The sequence below is a fragment of the Cetorhinus maximus genome, chromosome 21 (assembly GCF_964194155.1).
Source record: "Cetorhinus maximus chromosome 21, sCetMax3.hap1.1, whole genome shotgun sequence".
Taxonomy (NCBI): domain Eukaryota; kingdom Metazoa; phylum Chordata; class Chondrichthyes; order Lamniformes; family Cetorhinidae; genus Cetorhinus; species Cetorhinus maximus.
This window is the reverse complement of record NC_135899.1, coordinates 74369441-74393276: the sequence shown is the minus strand read 5'-3', so window position 1 is coordinate 74393276 and position 23836 is coordinate 74369441. Positions and strand designations below refer to the sequence as shown.

At 44.6% G+C, this 23836-nt stretch overlaps 1 protein-coding gene across 2 annotated transcripts; it reads right to left on the bottom strand.

Annotated features, from left to right (window-relative positions):
- Positions 1–355: 355 nt before the first annotated feature.
- rcc1 (regulator of chromosome condensation 1) lies at positions 356–23406 on the bottom strand. Of its 2 annotated transcripts, none has more exons than XM_078567162.1 (10): positions 23317–23406; positions 21762–21855; positions 14503–14693; positions 8759–8938; positions 6306–6402; positions 5364–5486; positions 4907–5059; positions 4081–4200; positions 1126–1278; positions 356–960 (listed from the first exon to the last, which is right to left on the bottom strand). In XM_078567162.1, the coding sequence occupies exons 2-10, from the start codon at positions 21838–21840 to the stop codon at positions 785–787; spliced, it is 1272 nt and encodes a 423-aa protein (XP_078423288.1). In that variant the 5' UTR covers positions 21841–21855; positions 23317–23406; the 3' UTR covers positions 356–784. The 2 variants fall into 2 exon arrangements, with proteins under 2 accessions (XP_078423288.1, XP_078423287.1); XM_078567161.1 differs by lacking the exon at positions 23317–23406 and adding an exon at positions 22608–22925.
- Positions 23407–23836: the final 430 nt, after the last annotated feature.

Here is a 23836-nt window from a genome sequence, read left to right as displayed (position 1 = left end):
GAGTGACTGTTTGTGGATGTGGTGCCAATCAAGCAGGCTGCTATGTCCTGGATGGTGTCAAGCTTCTTGAGTGTTGTGGGAGCTGCACTCATTCAGGGAAGTGGAGAGTATTCTATCACACTCCTGACTTGTGCCTTGTAGATGGTGGAGAGGCTTTGGGGAGTCAAGAGGCGAGTTACTCACCACAGGGTTGCTTGCCAATGTTGTAGCTGTACTGCAACAGCTTGGCTAGGGGCGAGCATGTCAACACAATAATGGGGATACTAGCAGAGGAAACTGAACACACTTCGACACGTGAACCCTGAAAACTGCTAAAAATCGGTCAAGTGACACAAGGATGAGAAATGCAAAAATCTTATAGAAAACTATCACAAAAAGATTTATTTGATTTTAAAAGAATAAGTCCTTTTTTTTTTAAACCCCTCTTCAATCAACTTGCCTGCCCGAACATTCTCCCCAAACAGAACTGAAATTTAATTTCTTAAAAAATGGCTTTTACTGTAAAATCTGCAGCAAGGTCAACACGTCAAAGTGAGGACAGACCAGGTTGGTACATCGCTGGCAGTAATGATAAATGACACTGCAGAGCACGCAAGTGTACAGGATTGGATTTCAACTCCAACAGGTCATCAGAAAACATACAAACAAACAAAAATAAAAAACGGTTTATTCCTGTAGTATCCAAGCATTGCATTCAAGTGGGGAAAGTGCAGGGCTCACTCAGTCTTTACAGTCGAGGTTTTATCGGTAGTAGTTTTTTTTTTGTAAGGGGGGGGCACTTTCATCAGCTCTGCCCACGCTCTATAACGAGCAACGCAGTGTGCTGACCCCCGCTGGAGATGGACAGCACCTCTTTGTTCTCTAGCTGCTGGCCTGACATCTGGATAGGGCTCCACACATCTTCCTCGTTGCCTGTGCTCAGCTGGAAGTTCGTTCCCATTCCCCAGGCAAAGGCACGGCCTAGCAGAACAATCGTGGGTTGGGTTGGGGTGCGGTGGGGAAGAGAACAAAACACACGTCAGAGCCCAGGGAGTGAACTCGGCAACAAATCAACAACTTTATGAGGGGAGAAGACGGAGATCGATAAAGGGGTGGCAGGGGAGGGGTGGGGAAGCAAAATCTTACCATCCTTGCTGACGGCATAACTAACAGAAGCCCCACAAGCCACTGCAGTGATAACAGGGAGTCCTTGGATGACGGTAGGTGCACTCTTCTCTGTCCCATGCTCTCCCAAACCTAAGCGGCCGTACTCAGCTCGACCCAAGCTGGACACTTTACCTTTTATTTTAAAAACAAACACAAGATCAGAATTTATAACAAGAAAGGACAAAAAAAGCACATGAAAACAAGCTTGCCTGGAAAGGGACATTCTACCATCCAAACCTGGCATCGCAGAAGTAGTTTAATTGTTTGCTTGCGACTCTCCTCCACCACCTCCCCCACTAATAGTACATGTCTAGACGTTAAGTCTGCTCCCAGTGCTATGGAAAACACTGCTCGAGTACCAGGCAATAGGAAGGTGGTAGTGACAGTTTGGTGAGATTCGCTGCCTTGTATTCAGCTTGCCCAGCTTCATCCCTGGCCATTGTAACTGTGCCCTCAGCACCGAGTCAGAAGGGTTTCATTTTATCTATCTTGGGAAGGGAGTGACACTCTCAATGCCAGCATCTATTGTCCAACCCAAGTTGCCCTTGAGAAAGTGGTGCTGAGCCACCTTCTTGCGTCTGTAGTAACTGTTTTGATACAACTGAGTGGCTCACTATGCTACTTTAGAGGGGAGTTAAGGGCCAATCACCTTGGTCTGACACTGGAGTCACATATAGGCTCTGACCTACTTGCTACCTGTGAGGCTGTGGATAAACACTATCAGAAGCACAGCCAGAATGTGGACCTGGCACCTTGGAGAAATTTGTCCAAAGAAAGCAAGGAAGGTTAGGCAGAGTGAAATGCACTGTAGTATTCAACAATTAAGGATTCACTAATTAGAGGATAGGTAGCTGTATTTGTAGTTGTATTTGTAGCTGTATTTGTAAGCACAATTAAGATCTCTGCATCCTGTGCTATGCTTCCTGTCTGCTGCCAGGACAAGGTACATCTCAAATCAGCTTCGAAGGATATTGGGGAGGGAAAAAGGAGGATGTGGTCCATATGTTGGCACCAACAACATAAGGAAGAGTAGCCAAGAAACCCTGCTGGTGAGCGCCAGGAACTAGGAGCTCAATCAACAAACAGAATTTCAAGCATTACAACCTTGGCTTTATTAACTGAGCAATGTGCAAACTGGAAAAGATTAAGGAGGTGAGCACATGGCTAAAGGAATGAGGTGGGAAAGAGGGTTTCCATTTCATGGGGCGCTGGCACCAGTATCGGGACAGGAAGGAACAGCAGAATGTGATTATTGGTGTCTGCAAGGATCTGTGTTGGGGCCCCAGCTACTCACTGTACTATTAACAACTTAGATGATGGGATGGAAAACCACATTTCTACATTGGCAGAGGATATAAAGATAGACAGCACTGTAAGCAGCATGGATGGAAGCATAAATTAACAAAGATACTGATATATTAAGTGAATGGCCAAAACCGTGGCAAATGGGTTTCAATGTAGGCAAATGTGAGGTCATCCACTTTGGATTTAAAAACGGATAGAACAGGGGACTTCCTAAATTGGGAAAAGTTAGAAACAGTGGAGGTCTAAAGAGACTCGAGGTCCAGGTACGCATATAACAAAAGGGTGCTCAGTGGAGCACAGACCTCCGCCACTCTTTGTTAACCCAGCGTTATTATGGAGCACAGACCTCTGCCACTCTTTGTTAACCCAGCGTTATTACAATTACACAGCCGTTCCTCGATGATTTTCCCTGTTTGGTTGACGCTTTGTTACTACAAAGCTGAAAAAATAAATCTTTTTATTAAGAGCTTCCATCTCACCGAGGAGGCTTCAGGGAGACAGTGGCGTAGTGGTAACATCGCTGGACTAGTAATCCAGAGGCCAAGGCTAATTGCTCTAGGGATATGTATCCAAATCCCACCACAGCAGCGGGCGGAATTTAAATTCAAATGAAAAAAAATGGAATTGAACGCTAGTCTCAGAAATGGTGACCATGAAATCATCGATTGTCACAAAAACCCATTTGCATCACTAATGTCCTTTAGGGAAGGAAATCTGCCATTCCTACCCAGTCTGGCCTACATGTAACTCCGGATCCACAGCAATGTGGTTGACTCTTAACTGCCCTCTGAAATGGCCTAGTAAGCCACCCAGTTCAAGGGCAATTAAGGCAAGAAATGCTGGCCTTGCCAGGGGCGCTCACATCCCATGAAAGAATACATTTTTAAAAAATCTACATCCAACAATTTGCTCTGAAAACTCTGCTCACATTTTGACATCTGAGGCAATCCACAAATTCTAAAACAATCGACAACCCAACTAATTCGAAAAACCCATAATATATATTTCTAAAAAGTCAATTCGCCTGATCTCCCAATGTTATCGGGTCCTTTAAAAAAATTCCAGGATCGGGATCCACATCTTCGCCAAAAATGCATCAGTTCTTCCTTGGGCCATAGCTTATCCTTATAGCAAGTTTCACTGAAATCCACTCATTAGTTTTCGAGATTGTATTGTTCAGAGACAGACAGACGAACAGGGACAAAAACATTACCCCGCCCTCCTTCAGTGATGGAGGTAATTATTAAACTGTCTGATCGGGTGCAGAAAATAATCAAAAGGCTAAAGAATGCTGGCCTTTATATCAGGCAAATAGATTGCCATCATAAACATTCAACTAATGCTATTTGGAGTACCAGTCTGTAACATAAACACTACAAACCAGTACAGTAACTCTGATCAGGACAGGGGCAAGTGCAGTATTGAGGGACTGCTTTGGGTATGCAGTGGGACCAAGATCCTGCCAACCTCCCTCAGGTGGTCATTGATACAATGGGGATGCCAGTGGAGTCAACAAATTTGACAATAAAAACCAGAAAGAGGCAGGCGTAAACCTCAGAGCAAGAAACAGAAGGAGCCTCCCGCCATACTAATCTCCTGGGGTTTTATCCCCTGTACGGTAACACCCACCTTCAGAGTCCAAGCACAAGGTGTGGTGCTGTCCACCGGAGAATTTGACCCAAGACTTTGTTGAGTTCTTGAATGCAGTTAATTTGTGCGCTGAGTAGCAGGGAGCTGTGCCTGATGTTCCTGTAGCAGAAACAATACAACACGTCTAACACACATAACATCCTCATTTTTTTTTTCCTTTCAGTTTGTCGCTTCTCATCCCACATCTTTCCTGAAAGCACCAGGTCATACTCGGGAACGATTCCACCCCCTATTCCTGGAACTTGATACATAAATCTAACCGGTGAGCATCCATAGACTATTCAACTGCAGAGGCAGCACAGGTGAGCCTGATCATATCCTCAGCCTGCTAGCCACAGGTGTACATTCTACAGCAGAGTAAAGATAAGATATGGTGTATATTCTACAGCACAGTAAAGATAAGGTGTACATTAAGGAGCACAGTAAAGATAAAGCTCAACTGCTATTCCTCTTGGGCATCCCCGATCTTCATTATTCCACCAATGACGACCATGCCTTCAGCAGCTTGGGCCTTAAACTCTGGAATACCCTCCCTAAAACTCTCTACCGCTCTTCCCTCCTTTGAGAAGCTTCATAAAATCCATCTTTTTAACCAAGCTTTTGGTCACCTGTCCTAATACCGCATGCAACTGGGTGTCAAACTTTGCTTGATAATGCTCCTGCGAAGCACCTTCGGATGTTTCGCTGCATTAAAAGGTGCTACATAAATACAAGTGGTTGTTGTTATTGAGGCTGACCAGAAAAAGCATTGTTTTGGGCTGCATGCACACTTTGAGTTATAGGCAACATTTCTATTCGTGCTCACCCAGCTGATGATAGTTGGACAGCCCAAAACCGTAGACATGTCCTTCCTTCGAAATCGCAAACGTACAATATGCCCCGCAGAAAACATCACGAAATTTCACCTTCCCACTCCCCTTAGCTTTGAGATGCAGGCTCTTGGGAATCAGGAGTCGCTCTGAGCAAATTAAACAGGAATAACTGATGATTAAACGGAACAAGATGTCATCAATAATCTCGACAGTAACGGATACCACATTAAACGGGCTGCTGTTCCTGATCAATTATTGACTCAAGTTAAGAGAGCTGGGATTGCAACATAACCCTTGTCAGTTTACTGGGCAAAAGTGGGATCCAATGCAAGGGATACGGAGTACCTAGAGTTGCGGTACAGTTCTGCTGCATTCTAACTGAAAGGCGGAACATACCCGAATGGCCAGCTACTGATCGTCAGGCGTTGTAGGAATCAGCGCCACATTTACCTAGGCCCCGCCTTCCTCCCCGGTTTGTAAAGCATTCCGCAATTCTTCCGAGCTGCCCCTGTTCGCCACAGCCAGAGGTGTAAATGTCACCGTCGAGAGACAGCAATGCCAAGTGGTCGTTGCCTAAAACGAAGAACAAAAGAAACAGCCTTGGTCAACATAATTCAAAAAGAGTTCATGAGTGTTCGAGCAGCTGAGCCAATTTGCCAGTCACTGAGGTTGGCCTGGGACCAAAACCTGGAATTCCCCAACATCAGTATGGCCGCATCAACAACAAGAAAAGGGAAAAGACGTGCACTTATATAGCCCCTTTCACAAGCTCAGAATGTCCCAAAGGACTTTTCAGCCAATGGAGTGTAATAGTGCAAGGAACACGACAGCCATTTTGTGCACAGCAAGCTCCCACAAATGTGTTAACGACTAGGCAATTTCTTTTAAAACAAAAGTCGAGGGGTAAATACTAGCCAGGACACCACAGAGAACTACCTCTGCTCATCTTCAATAGGATTTTGCAAGTCCACACCTCATCTGTCAGTGCAGCATGCCCTCAACACTCCACTGGAGTGTCAGCCATTGTTATGTCCAAGGCTCTGAGGGGGTCTTGAACCCACAACCTTCTGACTCCGAGGTGAGAGTGAGTGCGCTACCCACTGAGCCACTGCTAACAATACAAAGGCTGCAGCAGCTGATGAAACTGTCAAAGTTTTCAGGGTGACCGGCAATATCATTGTCACCCACATGGCAACTGTAACTATTCATATTAAAAATAAGAATCAGCAAATATCAAGATGTGCCAAGTGAAAAAGAAACACCTGCATATAGTGGTTCACACAGTTCCTCACCTTCGCCCCAGCCTCCCAAGAAAAGTTCACCCCACTGTATCTGATACAGAAACCCCTTGTCCATCTGGATCAAACTATACCGGAAGTAAAGCTGTCTCACCTGAGGTGATCTTAACTATTGGAACATCGAGAGGGACTTTCTGCGGAAAAAAGCTGGTCTTCATGGGCTCCAGCAGTCCTATAACTCCATTGTTATCCTGTGGGAATCCACATTTAAGCACAAGTTAAGCACGGACATCAAATCTATGCAACCATTTCCGAAAATGTACAGTGCCCCATGAGAAAAAAAAACTCTACAATTTTTATAGTAATAAAAGCTGATAACGCTGGAAAAACTACAATTTTAAAAAAAAGATGGAAATCCATGATTTGACGGCACCAGAAGGAGAAAATACAAAAGTCAGGTGTCAGACCTGGCTCAGTAGCTAACACTCTCACCTGAGTCAGTAGGTCATGGGTATAAGTCCCACTTCAGAGACCTGAGCACAAAATCCAGGCTGGCACGCCTAATGCTGAGGGAGTGCTGCTACTGTCAGAAGTGCCACCTTTTTAACAAGACCAAGGACCTGACAGCTCTATTAAGTAGGCACAAAAAGGTCCCGTGGCACTATTTTGAAGAAAAGTAGGGAAGCGTTGCCCAGTTCCCTGGCCAATATTCATCCCTCCAATAATTGAGCATCTACCACATTAGTGTTTGTGGGAGCTTGTTCTGCGGACGTTTGCTGCTGCACTTCCTCCATGTAAACAATGACCAGAAGTTAGAAGGGCTTCACTGGCTGTAAAGCGTTTTGGGACTTCCAGCAGCCGCACATATATAATGCTATATAAATATATATGGAATATAAATTCAGGTCTTTTTCTTATTTATCTTCAATAAACAAACATCTGGATCTCTTTGGGCAGTTCTGACGAGCAACATTTCCTCTTGGCTAGCAAGGGACAAACCAGACAGGGTTCCCAACTCTGCTCACGAGGAACTTTGGCTATCGACAGAGGATAAATCAGGTTTTTAGGAGAGGAGGTCAATAAGGCTCTAAGCCTGTTCTGCCATTCAATGAGATCATGGCTGAATTAAACCTTAATTCCATTTGCCTGCCTTTGTTTCACATCCCTAATACGCTTACTCAACAATGGCCTATCAATTCACTTCACCTTTATTATCCACACGGGAATTTGTTTTGGGTACATCGCTCATTCATTAAAAAAAATATAGAAATTAATAACAAGAAAGAAAGAAAATTACTCTATCACAAGGATCTAACTTTAATTAAATATGTATTAAAAACTATTCCAATGCATTAAAGTAGTCAGCGGGTCCTGCCCCAAGTTCACATCCTCACCCATACATCAAACCCCTGTTAAAAGTTCTTATACAGAAGGGCACAAATGAGTTCGGGAACCAATTTGTCCTGCATCTGAGAGATTGTAGCTTTCTCCCTGAATGCAGCCAACAGTAATACTATTCACCACACACTTTACTTTTGCCAAAATTCTTCGAGAGCAGATTTTGTCTAGAGAGATTTGCTCATCAAATCGATCAAAGTTCTGAAAATTTGAATTAAAGCCCCAGCATCGTTAGTTTTTTTTTGGGGGGGGGGGGGGGGGGCGGGGGGGGGGAGAGATAGAGATCCAAATTTCCGCAACCCTGTGTGTGGATTAAACGTTTACTGCTTTCCCTCCAGACAGAATTATGAAATAGTTGGTTCCAATGTCTCTATTACTCACTCCTTAGATTGACGTGAAGAATGTCCACTTCTGCTGGGTCCCCCAACAAAGGATTGGCAATGAGAAAATTAACTAGAATCATACAGGAAGAGATCGCTCAGCCCATCGTGCTTATGCTGGCTCCTTCGAAACAGCTACCCAATTAGTTCCATTCCCTTGCACTTTTCCCACAGTCCTGCAAACTCCTCCTTTCAAGGTTATATCCAATTCCTTTTTGAAAGGAGTTGAATCTGCTTCTGCCTCCCTTTCAGGCAGTACATTCAGATCAGAACAACTCTCAGTGAAAAAACAAAGTCTCATTCCTCCCTCTTGCCGGATTGTACACCAATGATCTTAAATAGGATTCTGTGGCACAGGAAGAGGTCATTCAGACAACCAATCCTGCTTTCTGAAGGAGCTATCCAATTCATCCCGCTCCACCACTTTTCCCCACAGCACTGCAGATTCTGCCTTTTCAAGCACTTATCCAATTCTCCTCGGAGTGTTACTGCTGAATCGGTTTCCACCAGCCTTTCGTGCAATGCATTCTAAATCACAGCAACTTGGCATATTTAAAAAAAGTCTCATCTCAGAACCAGTTCCAAAGAAGAGTCATATCGGACTCAAAACGTTAACTCTGTTTCTCTCTCCACAGATGCTGCCAGACCTGCTGAATTTTTCCAGCATTTTCTGTTTTTATTTCTCATCTCCGAACCGTCTGGTTCTCTTGCCAATTACCTTAAATCCGTGTCCTCGAATTACTGACCCTCCTGCCATTTCTCCCTATCTGATCCTCCAAACCCGCTCACCTTTGAAAGCCTGTATTAAACATCCGCTCTCGTGACTTACCCTGAAGGAGCCCCAGATATAGACTTGGCCGACATCAGTCAGAGCCGCACTGTGACTGTCACCGGCAGAAACCTGCACCACGTGCTCGTTGAGCGCAATCCGAGCAGGGACCATATCTGACCCATCTTGCGATGTATCACGACCAAGAGCACCTTCATCATTGCAGCCAAATGTGTAAACCTGAGGGCACAAGAGAAACAAAGTCAGGGTTATCCATCAACACTAGGTACAAACAATCAGCACAGCCTTAAATGGGTCATTCCTAACCATTGGAGTTCTCCCTAGAGTCCTGGTCAACATTTACCCCTCAACCACCATTAGTAAAAAGAGACGCTCTGGTCATTTATCTCATTGCTGTTTGCGGGAGCTTGTTGTGGACGAATTGGCTGCCGCCTTTCCTACATTACTACACTTCAAAAAGTACTCCATTGGCTGTAAAGCTCTTTGGGATATCGAGGTTGTGAAAGGTGCTATATAAATGCAAATCCTTATTTCATTCACAAACAAAACAAAACAGAAAATGGTGGAAACACTCGAGGCTGCCAGCATCTGTGGAGCAGGTAGAAAAGTTAATGCTTCAGGTATTCTCATCTCATCCAGCTCTGACAAAACGTTAGCTCCTGTTTTCCTTCATCGACTCATCTTCCGTTTTCCCAATATTTGATGCTTTCAGAATCAAAAATTCTAAATGATACAACGCTAAAGGCGGCCATTTGGTCCATCATGCTTGTGCTAGCTTTTACGTAGAGCTATCCAGTTAGCCCCACTCCCCTCTTCTTTACCCATAACACATAGGGTTGAAGCCAGTCTTTGTTCAGGTTGTTAATACAAAATACACTATTATGGGAGGGCACTGGATGAATTTTATTATGCAAGTTGAGGTCAGGGACATGTACAATATTTTTTGTATTCATATATGAGATCTGAGCATCACTGGCAAGGCCAGCACTTATTGCCCATCCCTAACTGGCCTGGAGGTGGTGGTTAGCTGCCTTCTCGAACCGCTGCAGTCCATGTGGCGTAGGTGCACCCAGAGTGCTGTTAGGGAGGGAGTTCCATGATTTTGACCCAGCGACAGTGAAGGAACAGCGATATATTTCCAAGTGAGGGTGGTGTGCAGCTTGGATGGCAACTTGCAGGTGGTGGTGTTCCCATGTTTGCTGCCCTTGCCCTTCTGGGTAATAATGCTCACGGGCTTGGAAGGTGGTGTCAAAGAAGACTTGGTGAGTTACTACAGTGCATCTTGTAGATGATATTAAAAGCTGCCACTATGGGGCAGCAATGGAGGGAGTGAAGGTTGAAGGTGGTGGATGGGGACCCAATCAATCAGTCTGCTTTGTCCAGGATGTCACACTTCTTAAGTGTTGTGGCAGCTGCACTCATCAGACACGTGGAGAGTATTCCATTACACTCCTGACTTGTGCCTTGTAGATGGTGGACAGGTTTTGGGGAGTCAGAAGGTGAGTTACTCGCTGCAGGAGTCCAGCCTCTAACCTGCTCGTGGCCACAGCATCTATCTGGTACTTGTAGCTGTGCTGTACAGATACAATACTCCTTCTGTCATTGTACTCTAAAAGCATACATGAATAATGATCACAGCAGCAATACACCATTATTATTAGCATAAAGGTTATAAATTAAAAAGGACCCAACCACATGATTAGGAACCAGCAATTTGCCTTGCGGCCAGAATTTCAAAGGACAGTTTGTCACTGGATGGATGGTGGGAGGATACAAGTAAATCTCAGATAAAAGCAAAAAACTGCGGATGCTGGAAATCTGAAACAATAACAAAAACACCTGGAAAAACTCAGTAGGTCTGACAGCATCTGCGGAGAGGGATACAGTTAACGTTTCGAGTCCGTATGACTCTTCAACAAAACTAAGGAAAAATAGAAGAGAGGTGAAATATAAGCTGGTTTAAGGGGGGTGGGACAAGTAGAGCTGGATAGAGGGCCAGTGATAGGTGGAGATTGCCAAAAGATGTCATAGACAAAAGGACAAAGAGGTGTTGACGGTGGTGATATTAGCTAAAAAATGTGCTAATGGTGACATTAAGGGTAGAAAGCAGGATGAGCAAGGTACAGATAGCCCTAGTGGGGGTGGGGTGGGGGGAAGGGATCGAAATAGGCTAAAAGGTAGAGATAAAACAATGGATGGAAATACATTTCAAAATAATGGAAATAGGTGGGAAAAGAAAAATATATATCAATTATTGGAAAAAAGGGGGATCGGAAAGGGGGTGGGGATGGAGGAGAGAATTCATGATCTGAAGTTGTTGAACTCAATATTCAGTCCGGAAGGCTGTAAAGTGTCTAGTCGGAAGATGAGGTGCTGTTCCTCCAGTTTGCGTTGAGCTTCACTGGAACATTGCAGCAGGCCAAGGACAGACATGTGGGCATGAGAGCAGGGCGGTGTGTTGAAATGGCAAGCGACAGGGAGGTCTGGGTCTTGCTTGCGGACAGACCGAAGGTGTTCCGCAAAGCGGTCACCCAGTCTGCGTTTGGTCTCTCCAATGTAGAGGAGACTGCATTGGGAGTAGTGAATGCAGTAGACTAAATTGAGGGAAGTGCAAGTGAAGTGCTGCTTCACTTGAAAGGAGTGTTTGGGCCCTTGGACAGCGAGGAGAGGGGAAGTAAAGGGACAGGTGTTGCACCTTCTGCGGTTGCATGGGAAGGTGCCGTTGGAGGGGGTTGAGGTGTAGTGAGTGATGGAGGAGTGGACCAGGGTGTCCCGGAGGGAACGATCCCTGCGGAATGTTCCAGTGAAGCTCAACGCAAACCGGAGGAACAGCACCTCATCTTCCGACTAGACACTTTACAGCCTTCCGGACTGAATATTGAGCTCAACAATTTTAGATCATGAATTCTCTCCTCCATTCCCACCACCTTTCCAATCCTTTTTTCCAATAATTGATATATATTTTTCTTTTCCCGCCTATTTCCATTATTTTGAAATGTATTTCCATCCATTGTTTTATCTCTACCTTTTAACCTCTTTCGATCCCTTCCCCCCACTTGGGCTATCTGTACCTTGCTCATCCTGCTTTCTACCCTTAATGTCACCATTAGCACATTTTTTAGCTAATATCACCACCGTCAACACCTCTTTGTCCTTTTGTCTATGACATCTTTTAGCTATCTCCACCTATCACTGGCCCTCTATCCAGCTCTACTTGTCTCTCCCCACACCCCACCCCCCCAACCAGCTTATATTTCACCTCTTTTCTGTTTTTCCTTAGTTCTGGTGAAGAGTCATACGGATTCGAAACGTTAACTGTACTTCTCTCCGCAGATGCTGTCAGACCTGCTGAGTTTTTCCAGGTATTTTTGTTTTTGTTGCAAGTAAATCGCTACATTCTGGGCACCAAGTTCAACAGTATGCATGGCCACTAATAATGCATTAAGTATTAATGGTCTTCATATAGGTTCACAATGGGGCTCTTCTCACCTTATAAAGGCAAGTGAATGGAATCTGAATGACAGCCCTAATTCTCACTCCCTGGCTGAAATTTCTCACCTATTCACAGTCAATGGTAAATCCAACATCCAGTATGTTGCAACTGATTAAACAGATTGAAATGTTATCATTTGCATTTCTAAGTCATCAGCAACTCCCACGAAATACAATTACTTTTCAACCACAGGGAACCATTAGCCATTAAGGAAAAATTTATATAGCACCTTTCAGGTCCTTAGAATATTCCAAAGCACTTCACAGCCAATGAGTTACTTTTGAAGTGAAGTCATTATTGCTTTGGAGCCATCGAGGTACTTGTATTCAGACTGTGCGCCACAGATCAGGGAAGATAGATTGATCTTGGAAGGGGCAGATAGAGAGGAACTATTTTAAAGAATGGCAGAAGGAGGCCATTTAACCTGGATAAAAACAAAATACTGCAGATGCTGGAAATCTGAAACAAAAATGGAAAATGCTGGAAAAACAGCAGGTCTAACAGCATCCGTGGAGAGAAAAAGTTAGCATTTCGAGTCCGAATGACTCTTCTTCGTTTAACCTGACACGTTCATGTCGGCACTCTGCAATAGCAATGCAGCGAGCCCCATTCCCCTGCCCTTTCCCTGTAGCCCTTATTCAATTCCCTTTTGAAAGCCACAGTTGAATCTGTCTCCACCGCACTCACAGGCATTCCAGATCCTACCCATTCACTGTGTTAAGGTTTTCCCTCTTATTGCCATTGGTTCAAATGCCATGCATCTTACCTCAGCTCCCACTAGAGCTCCACCCTTTCACTTCTGGGAAATGTTTCTCCCTATCTGTCAAGAGCTGATTTTCAACACTTTTGTCAAATCTCCACTCAACCATCTCTTCCCTAAGGAGAACAGCCCCAGCTTCTCCACACTATCCTCATAACTGAAGTTCCTCATCTCTGGGATCGTTCTCTTGAATCTTTTCTGCACCCTCTCAACAGCCTTCTCATCCTTCCTAAAGTGCTGCACCCAGGATCAGACACAATATTCCAGTTGAAGCCAAACCAGTGTTTTATAAAGATTCACCATAACTTCCTTGCTTTTTCCCTCTATGGCTTTTTATGAAACCCAGGATCCTCTAAGCCTTTTCAACCACTTTCTCAACCTGGACTTCCATCTTCAATGACTGTGCGCAATAACCACCCCAACTGCCCCCAGGCCTCTCTGCTCCTTAATTCCCTACAGAATTGTACCCTTTACTTTACAATGCCTTTCCTCGTTTTCCTACCTTCAGGCTTCTCTGCATTAAGTATCATCTACCACCTGTCCGCCCTTACCAGCAGTCTGTATGAGTCCTCCTGAGGTCTATCACGAACCTACTCAGAGTTCACAATAATTGTAGACCCAAGAAAAGCAGTCATTCTAGTACGAACTCATGGGGAACCGCACTGTCTGCCTTGCCCCAGTCCAAAAAAAAGCCGTTCACCAGTACTGTTTCCTGTCACTCAGCCAACTTCCTATTCATGCTGCCACTGCCTCTTTCATTCCACAGGCTTCAACTTTGTCCTCGAACCTGTTACCTGGCACTGTATCAAACGCCTTTTGGAAGCTCACGTGCATCATATTACCCTCAATCAACCATCTTTGTTACCTCATCAAAATGTGAAATCAAATCACTTAAACACAATTTAGTTTTAACAAACAAAAACCAAAAATGCTGGAAAAACTCAGCAGGTCTGACAGCATCTGTGGAGAAAGTTGACATTTCGAGTCCGTATGACCCTTCTTCACAGCATACGGACTCGAAACGTCAACTTTGTTTCTCTCTCCGCAGATGCCGTCAGGCCCGCTGAGTTTTTCCAGCATTTTCTACTTTTGTTCAGATTTCCAGCATCCGCAGTATTTTGCTTTTTTCTTTAACAAATCTGTGGTGGCTTTCTTTAATTAATCCAAAGCTACAGGAGTGACTGTTAATGATCTCCAATATATTTCCTCAGGCGGAGGAATCCAAAACAAGGAGGCATAACATTAAATTAGAGCTGGGCCCTTTAGGAGTGAAATACAAGCAAAATACTGCAGATGCTGGAAATCTGAAATAAAACAGAAAATGCTGGAAAAACTCGGCAGGTCTGACAGCATCTGCGGAGAGAGAGACAGAGTTTACACTTCGAGTCCGTATGACTTTATTCTTCAGAGCTGAAGAGAGGTAGAAATTAAATCACATCAGAAAATACTGCAGTGGCTGTAAACCGCTTTGGGGCGCACTGATGTTGTGAAAGACGTGACATAAATGCTGGGCGTTCCTTCAGTACTTACGCTGCCTGACATCCCGAGGCAGACAGTGTGCATTCCCCCAGCCTCCACCTGCACTATCTTCTCTGTCAATAGCTTGACAAAGGCGGGTTTCTTCCTCTCCATCACGCTTTCTCCGAGACCGAGTTGGCCAACATCACCCTGGCCCAGCGTCAGGACAATCCCAGGGATCGTCCCATGTGAAGAATGCGAGACTGCAGGAAGGAAAAGCAAATTGGGTTTCCATCATCATCAAAAAGCACACAATCGACGAGAAGAGCCACATAGACTAGGTTGGTATTCCCTCAGGCATAGAGAATTAAAGGCGTGATCTAAGGTGGCGTTTAAGGTGATTTAAAGGGGTTGATAGTCTACATAGAGGTGGTGGGGAAATCCAGAAACATAAGCGGGGTTGGATCACTCTTAAAATGAGAGGTGGGCCCTTCAGGGGTATTGTTGGGAAGCCTTTCTTCACAAAAATGGTAGTGGAAGTCTGGAGCTCTCTCTCTCCCCCCACAAAAAGCTGTGAGGCTGCTAGTCAATTAAAAATGCCAAAGCAGAGACTGATACGTCTTTGTTAGGCAAGGGTATTAAAGGTTACAAAATTAAGACAGGTAAATGGAGTTCAGATACAGATCTGCCATGATCAAATTCAATGGGGCAAAACAAGATCGAGATGCTGAACAGCCTATTCCTCGGGCCACTTCTTCTTGCATAATCAATAGATGGGAGTTTCGAATTAAATCGGCTTGCTTTTTAGCACTGCGCCAATGTCACCACATCCTTACAAATGGCTTCCCCAGAGCCAGCAGCAGCATCAAGATTCTACTTGAGAATGTCAATGATGTCGGCAACTGAGAAAACCCTTTTAACTCAGGAGCAGAGGTAAATGGATAGCCTGGGATCCCAGTGCTGATCATTACCCAGAGGCCCCCGATGGAAAGTACACTCTTGTGTGGATGGGTGTAATGACCCCTGCAGTCGAATAGCCCTTTTATTACTCACTGCCTAGGCTCGCCCATGGAAAACAATGACAAAGGGCACCTGGGATTTGTGCAGTCATACCCAAGAAAACGTCAGCACCTTCGGGAAAGGTGAATAAGCTGACAAAATAAAAACTGCCGGTGCGTCTGTTTACATTGACTTGTCCTCAGTGACCAATGCAGAACCGCAGAGGGAGGTTGTGGATATCAAGCACAATGAAAAGCGAGAGCCCATATCATGCTGACTTGATACATCACCGTTCCATCACCATCACGGAGTTAAAAACCTGGAGCTCCCTTCTTAACAACACTATGCGAAATGCCAACAGCACATGGGCTGCAGTGGTTCAAAAAGATGACACACCACCATCTTCTCAAGGGCAATTAGAAATGGACAATGCCTGACTAGCCAGCAATGCCCAGATTCCACGAATGAATAAAGCGTTAATGAGGTACTGTGGTCCAAAGGCTAGTCAGTGCCCATTTGCCTCTTACTGCATCAGTCCTTGTGGACCAAGCGTCACCCTCACTCACCCGGCACCCTTGATACCGGAGCTTCAGGGAGGCAGGAGGTCGAGTTTAGACGCACAATCTCCGATTGCCAATGGCTTCATTTACTTCACCTCAGGACAGCTGGTTGCTGCCAACCAAAGGAATTGCCATCTTCACATCTGACCTCCCTCCACTCAGAGCGGCCCTGGACATCACCATACGAAGCTTGTTCACCTTGTTTTGTAGATTGAGGCCTGACCAGGTGTCTGCTGATTATACCTCATATCAAGGTAAACGTATGGCTATGAATTCAAGTGGGTGCTCCACTTTAACACTCAGCAAGTTAAAAAAAAAACGGACCCCCTACTCCAACAGACTATATTTATATAGCACCTTTTACACAATAAAAAACACTTCATAAACGCTGACAGTGAGCACATAAGGAGATACTAAGGCAGGTGATTTTAAGGAGCAAGGGATGGAGAGAAGGAGGATTGGGGAGTGAATTCCAGAGTCAAGACATAGGCAGCTAATGGCACAGCCACCAATCATGGAGCAATGAAAACAGGGGCAGGTAAGAGGCTGGAATTGCAGGAGTGCAGAGATCTGGAGAAGTGGAGGGCTGGAGTTCCCAGCAATACGTTTCAACTCCAGCTGAAAATGCTCCCTCCAACTACAGCAAATATCTAGAAAGGCAAGAATCTTCAAACCATCCCGCAAGGTGATTTCATGCGATAGGACAAATCATCTACAGAAGCTAGCCTTAGCAGAGATAAGAACCCAGGCCCATCCCTCTCTTCGACTAACTGGCCCACAATCCCTTTTGAGAATCTCCCTCAATCAAAATCACAAAAACAAATTCTCGGTCATGATCACATTACTGTCTGGAGGAGGACTGCTATGGGCAGAATGGCCGTAGACAGAATTCCCACATTACAATGGCTACTCTTCAAAAGTACATCACTGGCTGTAAAGTGCTGAGGAAAAGTAATTCAACCATGGAGGGCATAACAGCAAGCTTCAACTCAGCAGGTCTGGCAGCACCGGCGGAGAAGAAATCAGTTAACGTTTCGAGCCTTCATGGCCCTTCGGCAGAACTGAAGCATAGTTAGAAGGATAGTTCCCTTCTAACTATGCTTCAGTTCTGCCGAAGGGCCATGAAGGCTCGAAACGTTAACTGATTTCTTCTCCGCCGATGCTGCCAGACCTGCTGAGTTTTTCCAGGTAATTCTGTTTTTGTTTTGGATTTCCAGCATCCGCAGTAGCTTTTAGCTTTTTGTTTTTAACAGCAAGGTTCAACCCTGGTTCTGCTTAAACAGGATTCATGGAATAGCTCAAATAAAAGTAAGATACTGTGGATGCTGGAGACCCGAAATAAAAAGTTCTGGAAAAGCTGAGGTCTGGCAGCATCTGTGGAGAGGGAAACAGAGTCATGAAGAAGAGTCATATTCGACTTGAAATGTCAACTCTGTTTCTCTCTCCACAGATGCTGGTAAACCTGCTGAGTTTTTCCAGCACTTTATTTTTATTTCATGGAATAGCTGTTGGGGCAAGAATGAAGACAGAAAGTGCTGGAAACACTCAGCAGTTTCTGACAGTCACCACTCCGAAAGGCCAACTTTGCCTCTCTTTCCGCAGATGCTGTCAGACCTGAATATTTCCAGCATTTTTTTTTGTTTTTATTTCAGATTTCTAACGGTATTTTGCTTTTGTATTGGGGCAAGAATGCTGGCTTAATTGACCCTCTTCCCCTCTGGGGAGTGCAAAGACTGTTGTCTGGATGGAGACCAACCAACTGAATCAAACCTTATAGTCTAAATGGGTCTCGCCCTACCACAAAGCTAAGTTGCTTTGTTACTTACTCTTCCATTGCAAGTAGACTTCTGTAAAGGTACAATTATCTTCCAGCTCATGCTGCTTACAGTTGAAGCAAGGGGCAAGTATAAGGTGATACAGCTTTTCTAGCCATTGGTACCAGCAGTGAAAATTGAGAGCTTTACTCAGGAATGTACAACCCAAGTATACAATGTCTGCCACACTGTCAAAGGCACAAGGTTACTTTCCGTTGGCATTTGGGGAATAACTGAGAGACTGTATCACTAGAACAGCAAGACTGACACACAGGGACTTGAAGCTGCAATGTCATAGATACATCCAGACAAAAAAGGGACCAACCCAGGTCCCCCACCAGCCCCAGAGAGGTCATGCTCTCGTGATGCAGGAGAGAAGGAACAGTGTGATACACAGATCGTCATGGTAACATTTACAAAACAAAAGCAGCAAACCTCATCAATAGAGTTTGCAGACGTCACAAAGCAGGTCAGTGATGCTGGAGCAGTTTAAACAGTCACTGCCCACAACACAGAACTGGTTAACAGAGCTTCGGCCCTTCTCAGTCCATTTGTATGTTGGAACCGACACCCCAGGCCGTCCAAACCACAGATACACAATGGATTGACCATTCTGTGATCTGTTGGAGATTTCAGAAATGATGATTAATTGTTGATTAACCAAAGGAACATACAACTGACTAGTTTATCCCAATGCTCAGTTTCTATTACTAAGCGAATGAGAATGCAAGGAGGCCAGCAACTGTGTCGAAAGCCACTGGTTCCAGATTGGCCCACTTGTAACAGGCAGAAGATAGAGAAACGAGTAAAAACTGTGCATGTGCAGCGTTCATGAACACGCAGTGAATACAGCGTGGAATATGTGATGTTTGCCAATCTAGTGGCAAGATCAATAATAACAACTTGCATTTACATAGAGTCTATAAATGTGTCTGTTATAGTTTACTCTACAGGCCTGTCTCCAACACAGGATGCAATGTATTATGAAGACAATGCAATTATTGGGTATAATTGGAGTTTGAATTTGAGATTTCCTCTTTTCCCACTATTTAAAAACCAGCTGAAGCAATGCACTTCAATAAAAGGCCACATGTCTGCAAATTCTTCCAGCCTCTAATCACCTTCCCCTGAAACTTTTACAAAGGTTTTATAAAGAACCTCTCATGGTTTTGAAATGGACAAAGCATTTCACTCCCCTCTCCTCATCCAAGTCTCCCCCAGCACAACAGAGCAGAGCCGTTCCCCACATATTGCCCAATGTGGGGCCACCCTGTTCTACACAGCTCAGTACCATATACCTCATTTCAAACAAGGCTTGCATTCGTACAGCACCTTTCATGACCACAGGACATCCCAAAGCACTTTACAGCCAATGAAGTACTTTTAAAACATAGTCACTGCTCTAACATAGGAAATTTGGCAGCTAATTTGTGCACAGGAAGCTCTCAATGCTGCAAAACGTTAACAATCATATAGCCTGTATTTGTTGATTAAGGGATAAATATTGGCCAGAACTCCCCTGCTCTTCTGTGAAATAGTGCCATGGGATCTTATAACAGCCATCTCAGAGAATATGTGGGAGTCTCATTTTAAAATCTCAGTGGAAAGATCGCACCCCCCCTCAGTACTGCACCAGGGCATCAAACGAGATTTTTGTTCTCGAGTCTCTATAAGAATATAAGAACTAAGAGCAGGAGTAGGTGATTCAGCCCCTCGAGCCTGCCCTGCCATTCATTACGATCATGGCTGATCTCATTTCAGCCTCAACTCCAATTTCCCGACCTCTCCCCATAACCTTTCAACCCATTACTAATTTAAAAATCTGTCTATCTCCTCCTTAAATTTATTCAGCGTCCCAGCACCCACTGCACTCTGAGGTAATGAATTCCACAGATTCACGACCCTTTGAGAAAAGTAATTCCTCCTCATCTCTGATTTAAATCTACCACCTCTCTAGCCTAAAACTGCGGCCTCTCGTTCTAGAATGCCCCAGAAGGGGGAACATCCGCTCCACGTCTACTTTGTCTATCTCCTTTAGCATCTTATATACCTCTCATCCTTCTAAACTCTAGCGAGTATAGGCCTAAACTGCTCAATCTCTCCTCATAAGACAAGCCCCGCATCTCTAGTGAACCTCCTCTGAACCGCCTCCAGTGCAGCTACATCCTTCCTCAAGTAAAGGGACCAAAACTGTGCACAGTACTCCAGGTGCGGTCTCACCAATGTCTTGTACAGTTGCAACAACACTTCCCTATTTTTATACTGTATTCCTTTCGCAATAAATGCCAAAATTCCACTTGCCTTCCTTATTACCTGCATACTAGCTTTCAGCAATTCATGCACGAGGACACCCAGAACCTTCTGCATTCTGAAGTTTCTCTCCATTTAAATAATAAGTCGCCTTTTTATTCTTCCGACAAAAATGGATAACCTCACACTTATCCACGTTAAACTCCAACTGCCAAATTTTGGCCCATTCACCTAACCAGTCCATATCCACTTGTAAATTTCTTATTTCTTCATTGCAACTTACTTTCCCACCTATTTTGGTGTCATCTGCAAATTTAGCTATAGTACCTTCTATCCCTGAATCCAAGTCATTAATATAGATTGTAAATAGTTGGGGTTCAAGGACCGAACCCTGTGGCACCCCACTAGTTACAGCTTGCCATCCAGAAAAAGACCCATTTATCCCGACTCTCTGCTTTCTGTTGGTTAGCCAATCCTCTATCCGATCTAATATATTACTCCTAACTCCGTGAGATCCTATCTTGTGTATTAATCTTTTGTGCGGCACCTTATCAAAGGCCTTCTGGAAGTCCAGATATACTACATCTACAGGATCCCCATTATCCACTTTGCTTGTCACATCTTCAAAGAACTCTAGCAAATTAGTCAAACACGATTTACTCTTCATAAAACCATGCTAACTCTGATGGATTGCACCTTGACTTTCCAAGTGCCCCATTACTACTTACTTAATAATGGATTCCAACAATTTCCCAACGACAGATATGGGGTTTGAACCCACAACCCTCTCAGTCAGAAGCAAAACTGCTACCCAATGAACGTGGGACACCACACCTAGTGTGTCAGTCTGTGCTAAAATTTACATTTTATTTTGAACGGCTAAATGTTTGACACATTTAGAAACACATCAATGCATCCGAGAATCTCCAATCCACACCTGAGTATGAATCCAACCTGAACGTGAATCAAAGGGGTCTTTCTTTACCCAATACAGAATGCTGACCCTCTTGTTGTAAACCCCAGTTATTCCAAAGAGTTTAGGTGTATGTGGGGAAAATAGTCATGGCTTAGGTGAGTGTCAAGAATGTACATGGGTACTGCTAGCTAAAAGCGCACAGCTGACCAGCAGAGCACAGAGTGCAGTAATCTCCACATTACTTGTCCAGCCAGCAGTCTGCTGGGGGCACTGAAAGGTAGTAACAATCCCAGACCCTCGAGACAGGTTTTAACCACCCACCAATCCGGGCTTCTTACCCTCAACCTTTCGTAGTGCTCGCTGGCATCGGGGGTCTTTCTGGTTCCAATATTACCTTACTGAATCCAGCATAGAGGGTGGGCTGACTGGTCTCTGCACTTCTAGCACCAGGCACATGTCAACTCAGAGCAACGGCGACCCCAAAACAAGCCTTACTTAACCCCTTTCCCTCCACTCCAACATGGGGTTTGAGCCCTCCCTAAACAAATGCTAGCAGCAACAGTGTGAGCAGCACAGCAAACTAATGGAGAGTTCCAACAGATGTGTATCTGTTAATCAAGCAGAAATCATTTTACTTCAGTGAAATATTTTTAATATTTTACCAAAAGTTTAAAATAATGAATATTAGCTATTTTATTTATCTATATGTATATACAGAACCCAGCCAATGACAATAGAGGAATCCAGGTGAGTTGTAAACTAGCGATTCACAAAGCGAATGAATATACTCACTCTTTAATTTTTTACTTTCGTCACCTTGTGTTTTCTCCTCATTATCTTTTGACCTTTTCACTGACCTTTTTCCTGGCATTGTATTCTGAAATTCCTGTCAAGCAACAATATTCAGTTGAAGTGAAATACATATGCATGGCTGATGGCATCTGAGATTTAGCTACACCATGCTTTTGTGATGGTGTATTCCTGATGACCATCAGTTTAAAAAGAATCTGTCAGAACCCCCACCCCTCTTCAAAGTTCCCAATTTAAATAGCCATAATCAATATAAACAGCAGTGCTTCCCTATATTGTGACTGTTCTGAAGTATATTTTAATAAGTTACAGATCTGCGATCAGAATCCACAGCAAGTGTCTTATGACTTGCAAGGTATCAGTTTCAATTCAGATACAGCAGCCGACTATATCTCCAAGCAGAGACAACACAGGAGGCCATTCTGCCCTTGGTGCCTCTGCAGCTTTCGAAACACTCTGCCCCTTCCCCATAACCCTGCAACTTTTTCCTTCGAGTTTATATCCAATTCCTTTTTCGACTTAATCTGTCTCCACCCTCCTTTCAGGCAGTACACTGCAGATCATCGCAACCAGCTGTGCAGTGAAAAAAAAATCTCCTCTCTCTTTCTCTCTCCGGTTCTTTCGTCACAACATCAAACATTGGTATATTTTTTTAAAAACTTAAGAAATCCTGATTATTCTCAGTAACGCCGCTGTGCAAGACAAACCAAAAAAGGAAACTATCATTCAAACTGCCCGCTCAGAGAGAAAAAATATCTCCGGGCCTAAATTTTTTTACATCTCTCGCCATCCAACAAACCAGCTAAGCCCAAAACTTAAAACACAAACCTCCTCCTTGTAAGTGTGGCGAGAGCGGGTTAATAAATAAAGAAAAATACGCGAATACTGCAACAAGGTCAGAGACCCGAACGATTATTCCGGCTGCTCCAACAGCACAGGCCTAGGCAATGAGCAAGGAGCCAGCGGAGCCAACAGACCAATAACCGGTAGCGGTCAGACGGGAGCCTGGCTGGGAATCACCCGAGACTCCCCAAGCCCGCGACTTTTAAAAATCCCGCGTCCCCGGGCAAACTTTTCTTTTCCAAAAACAACTTTATTCACAAGCAAATAAGACTACAAAGGCCATGCCCGGACCTCGAACGCACGGGAGAGGCATTACACGGTGAGGTCGGGGGGCGGGGGGTACTGAATACCATGATTTGACAATGAGGGCGAGTGCAGTCCCGGAGGTGAGAATTAAAACTGCTTCCAGAAACATAAGGGGGACGGAGTCTGGCCCGCCGCACAAAAATGATACCGAAAAGGGGAGGCGGGGGGGACTGGAATGGGGGCTCCGCGCTCCGACCGAAAGTTCGAAAAGAGAACGTACACACACACCGGTCAGAACGTTGGGATACACGGCATTCGGAGCTGGAACGTTGGGGGGGATACACAACGTTCTGAGTTGGAACGTTGGGATACACGGCATTCGGAGACCCTCCATTTAATGATTAAACAGCTTTGTTATTGCTATTATTAAAAGGAACAATATATTTACCAATTCCTCTCGCTGACCTGCCTGCCGCTCGCTCGCACGCCGTCTTATTTTTCCTCTCTCCTTTCCAACGCCACTGACAAACACCGGCGCATGCCCGGAGATCGGAGCCCGCGTACTTTGAAATGGATGCGGAAGCAGCGGGAGGAATGGATTCACTGGAGCCAAAAGACTCTGGCCCAGTACAAGGGGCCACATTGTTCATACAGCTGCTGCCATGTGCTCACGCCTGTCATTCTCCAATGCTGCAGCAGTCATTTGTTAAAAGTATTGCAGTTCACTTCAGCAACTTCACCAATGTTCCCCAAAGTCCATCTAGATATTATTGATTTTAATGTGAGGCGAGTTAAATAAACTTAAATTTTCTACTGAGGATTTCAAATGGCACAAAATAATATTCATAGTCCGAGAGGCTGCATTTTCACTATGGATTCTGCTACACACTAGCTTTAGAAAAAATGCAGCATCATTCGTGACTCCTCAGATACTGAAACAGTCTGTGCCTATATGCAGAAAGACCTGG

Excerpts from the sequence above, each read along its gene's own strand:
- rcc1 (XM_078567162.1), bottom strand. The coding sequence starts at position 21,840 with ATGCCAGGAAAAAGGTCAGTGAAAAGGTCAAAAGATAATGAGGAGAAA. Across the intron at positions 6,403-8,758 it reads ATATCTGGGGCTCCTTCAGG|GATAACAATGGAGTTATAGG; the intron begins GTAAGTCACGAG and ends GGATTCCCACAG. Across the intron at positions 961-1,125 it reads TTATGCCGTCAGCAAGGATG|GCCGTGCCTTTGCCTGGGGA; the intron begins GTAAGATTTTGC and ends TTGTTCTGCTAG.